Raw genomic sequence first — 4,043 nt, 5'->3', positions numbered from 1 at the left:
TACGTAGTCAGGTGGTATGCAAAGTAGTTGACTCTAGCTCACTTTTGTAATTGGTTGTAATCTTAAAGCTTGTTCTAGCCAATCAAACAGCGTGATTTACAAGTCCGCTTGCCTGTATAAAAGTTCCTTATTTGCTGTGTAGATATGTATACGTATTTTTTTCCTCATTTCTTTCCTGTTTCATAGCAGACACTTAACATGTCTGGACGCGGAAAGCAAGGTGGTAAGGCCCGTGCTAAAGCTAAGACGCGGTCTTCCAGAGCTGGACTCCAGTTCCCAGTGGGCCGTGTGCATCGCCTGCTCCGCAAGGGGAACTATGCCGAGCGGGTTGGGGCCGGCGCGCCGGTGTATCTGGCGGCGGTGCTGGAGTACCTGACCGCCGAGATCCTGGAGCTGGCGGGGAACGCGGCCCGTGACAACAAGAAGACGCGCATCATCCCGCGCCACCTGCAGCTGGCCATCCGCAACGACGAGGAGCTCAACAAGCTGCTGGGCAAAGTCACCATCGCTCAGGGTGGCGTCCTGCCCAACATCCAGGCCGTGCTGCTGCCCAAGAAGACCGAGAGCCATCACAAGGCCAAAGGAAAGTAAATTGGGAAAATTAGCCAGAATCTTAGGTCGCTGAGTCCATCTTTAAATCAAAGGCTCTTTTCAGAGCCACCCATGTATTCATTAAAAGGGCTTACATTTTTTTCAGGTAATGTGCAGTGATCTTTTGTAGCACAATTTTTCAACATGGAAGTGGCAGTGTTTAGACACCAGTTGTCAGAAACTTGAATATAACCATGTATTTTAAGTTTCAAAAATTCCAAGAAGGTAAATACAATACTCTGTTAACTAAAAAGCCTTAACAGTAAAGCAAATTGAGTTTGTGTTAGAATTAAAACTGATTCACGAGGGAAGAGTTGAGGATTGCTAAACGGGTTTGGAAGAAACCAAAAGTGGAAAGAATAATGCCTATTGAGTGCTAAGAATTTAGATGCAGATCAAGTTAGTGACCTACAAAGCAATGAAACCACAACCTTTGGTGTTTTCTCTTGCTGAAAAGAGTTGTTTTGCATCTTCAGGGGGAGAAAACTATCTGCAATTCTCGAGCTTTTACATGTCAACTTCCAACTACAAAGTGGGACCCTAATGAATTGTAAACATCTGTAGTCGGATGACAGCCTGGATGCTACTTAAAAGATTCAGCAAGAGTTTGAAAATGCACTCAGTAAAACTCATATAGCATGCACAAGTCTGGCATCCTGGAGGCAGTGGTTAAGAGGTTGGCTGCTAACCAAAGGGCAATTCCAATCCACCAGCCATTCTATGGAAACCCTATGGGGGCAGTTCTACTGTGTTCTACATGGTCGCTGTGAGTGGGAATCGACTCTACAGCAACAGGTTTATTTATTAATCTATAAATTTTGGGTGTGTTTCTTAAAATTCACACAACCTCAGTAGAAATTGTAAAAGATAGTGGAGTGGTTTTATGAGGATGTTATGTTTTATTTCTAATATCAAGTGTGAAGTTGTCACTTCAGAGTTAATGGTCGGGGTGCATTTAGGAAGTCTTTATGAAAAATATAATAAAATAAAAACTCTAAAAGTTAAACTCCTTTTACGTAGACAAATAGTACTGAGGAGAAATTAGCCTTCTTAACCTGGAATGAGTTAAAAATAATTTGCCCAATCATATTCTAGCGCGCGTCTTTTCAAAAAAATCGAGGACTGGAAAGCCCGTTTCATGCGCCAACATTTTACATTTTATTCAGCAAACAACATACATCATTCGAATAATTTAGACTGAGGTCTGTGGAGAATAGCCAAAGAACATTGAAAATAAACGGCGTAAAGGCTATGCAAACGAGAAAGGGATTGAAAACACACGCAGTTAAAGGGGAGGGGCGGAGGAAGACGTTGAAGTTTGGGCCAAACGCGGGGGAGACTCATGTTCAGGGGTGACTGTCACCACCAATATTCAGTGAAAGCCACGGTGGAACTGCCTTGTCCAAACAAAGAGCGACTCTTTATATATAAAGAACTTGGTCCGCTTCCATTTCTCCATAAGCCAAACTGCTTTAGGGAAATTTGCAATGGCTCATACCAAGCAGACAGCGCGCAAGTCCACCGGCGGCAAGGCACCCCGCAAGCAGCTGGCCACCAAAGCTGCCCGCAAGAGCGCCCCGGCCACCGGCGGCGTGAAGAAGCCCCACCGCTACCGGCCCGGCACCGTGGCGCTGCGCGAGATCAGGCGCTACCAGAAGTCCACCGAGCTGCTGATCCGCAAGCTGCCTTTCCAGCGGCTGGTGCGCGAGATCGCGCAGGACTTCAAGACCGACCTGCGCTTCCAGAGCTCGGCCGTCATGGCGCTGCAGGAGGCGTGCGAGGCCTACCTGGTGGGGCTGTTTGAGGACACCAACCTGTGCGCCATCCACGCCAAAAAATATTCAGCTGGCCTGCTGCATCCGCGGGGAGAGGGCATAAACCAAGGCTCTGTGAAAAATGCTGTTAAATGTTTAGTAACTTTCCCACCCTCCTCCAACCGACATCCCATAAACACAGTGTTAATAGCTCTTTTAAGATTAATTGGGTGGCTCTGAAAAGAGCCTTTTAAAGTATTCTTAGTCTCTTACTTCTTTTTGGGAGCTGCCTTTTTGGGCTTGGCTGCTTTGGGCTTGGCTGCCTTGGGTTTAGGAGCCTTAGCCTTAGCTGGGCTTTTGGCCGCCTTCTTGGGCTTGGCTGCTTTCACCTTCTTCGGGCTCTTGGCCACTTTCTTGACCCCAGCAGCCGCTGCTGGCTTCTTTGCCTTCTTAGGGGTCTTCTTGGTGGTCTTCTTAGGGGTGGCAGCCGAGGACTTCTTGGGCTTCTTTGCCCCAGCTGGCTTCTTGGCCTTGGCAGCGCCAGCCTTCTTGGTTTTGGGCTTGGCTTCCCCAGAGGCTGCCTTCTTGTTCAGCTTGAAGGAGCCGGAGGCGCCGGTGCCCTTGGTCTGCACCAGGGTGCCCTTGCTCACCAGGCTCTTGAGCCCCAGCTTGATGCGGCTGTTGTTCTTCTCCACATCGTAGCCAGCGGCCGCCAGCGCCTTCTTCAGCGCGGCCAGGGACACGCCGCTGCGCTCCTTGGAGGCGGCCACCGCCTTGGTGATGAGCTCGGACACCGGGGGCCCGGACGCCTTGCGCTTGGCGGCACCTGCGGGCTTGCGGGCCTTCTTCTTTACTGGAGTCTTCTCCGCAGGGGAAGCTGTAGCAGGCGCTGCAGGTGCGGTTTCCGACATAACTGTAGGTTTTGATACCTAACTGTACAAAAAAAAAAGTCTCAGAGTTGAGCTGCCAGGCCGGGGAGTGAGTGTGTGTATATATAGACAGCGGCGCTGCGCGCTGATTGGTTCCCAGCTCAGTCTTTCAGCTTGGCAGCAACCTAGGCTCAGCACTGTCCCGGAATTGTGTTTGTTACAATTCAGGAAAGCAAAAAATTAAAAATTCCCCTTGAGGAATCACACCAGTTCTATTCCAAGATGAACCGAGACAGCTCAAGCTTTGAGATCGTCATTTTTTTTTCCTCCGGTTTCTATCACGTCGCCCTCAGTTTTTTTCAAAAGCCCCGGACTCTGTGAGAGATTCAAAGGTCAGAGAGACAACTTCTTGATTTTCCTTTAAAATATAAATTCTCCCTTTTGTGTCTGCAAGTCCTTCTTCTTTAGTAATGTTCTATACATCCTTGGCTTCTCAGACGCTCAACAACTGCTCGGATCTCATGAAGATTTACCAAGAAAAACTGTTTCATATGAGGAGAAGTAACACAGGCTCTTTCCTGATTTCTCTACAAGAACAGCAGTTAATGATGCCTGGGATAATGGCCCTTTCTGCCCCCCAAAATCGTTATTTTGGTCTGAAAGAGCATTATCATGACTTCTTGTGATTATTTGGATGGTTAGTTAATTTTGGGGTTCAGGTATTCAGCATTTCTTTAGGCAAATCGGGCGAATGCAATGATCAATGATCCTCTGGACAGGATGGTTGGGCCTGAGTTGCAATAGCTGATCCCAGAAGACATTTAGAAAA

At 48.0% G+C, this 4,043-nt stretch overlaps 2 protein-coding genes and 1 pseudogene across 2 annotated transcripts; 2 read left to right on the top strand and 1 right to left on the bottom strand.

The window, feature by feature from the left end:
• The first annotated feature begins 61 nt into the window (after nt 1–61).
• Nucleotides 62–648, top strand: LOC100667708 (histone H2A type 1). The gene has a single exon (XM_003416411.4). It carries the CDS (start codon nt 199–201, stop codon nt 589–591), a length of 393 nt encoding a protein of 130 aa, XP_003416459.1. The 5' UTR covers nt 62–198; the 3' UTR covers nt 592–648.
• Nucleotides 649–2,078: 1,430 nt separating this feature from the next.
• Nucleotides 2,079–2,655, top strand: LOC135230722 (histone H3.1-like; annotated as a pseudogene).
• Nucleotides 2,487–3,256, bottom strand: LOC100668277 (histone H1.4-like). Its single transcript, XM_003416412.4, has one exon. It carries the CDS (start codon nt 3,254–3,256, stop codon nt 2,615–2,617), a length of 642 nt encoding a protein of 213 aa, XP_003416460.1. The 3' UTR covers nt 2,487–2,614.
• Between the last annotated feature and the right edge of the window lie 787 nt (nt 3,257–4,043).

The sequence above is a fragment of the Loxodonta africana genome, chromosome 1 (assembly GCF_030014295.1).
Source record: "Loxodonta africana isolate mLoxAfr1 chromosome 1, mLoxAfr1.hap2, whole genome shotgun sequence".
Classification (NCBI taxonomy): domain Eukaryota; kingdom Metazoa; phylum Chordata; class Mammalia; order Proboscidea; family Elephantidae; genus Loxodonta; species Loxodonta africana.
This window is presented reverse-complemented; position numbering and strand designations above follow the sequence as displayed.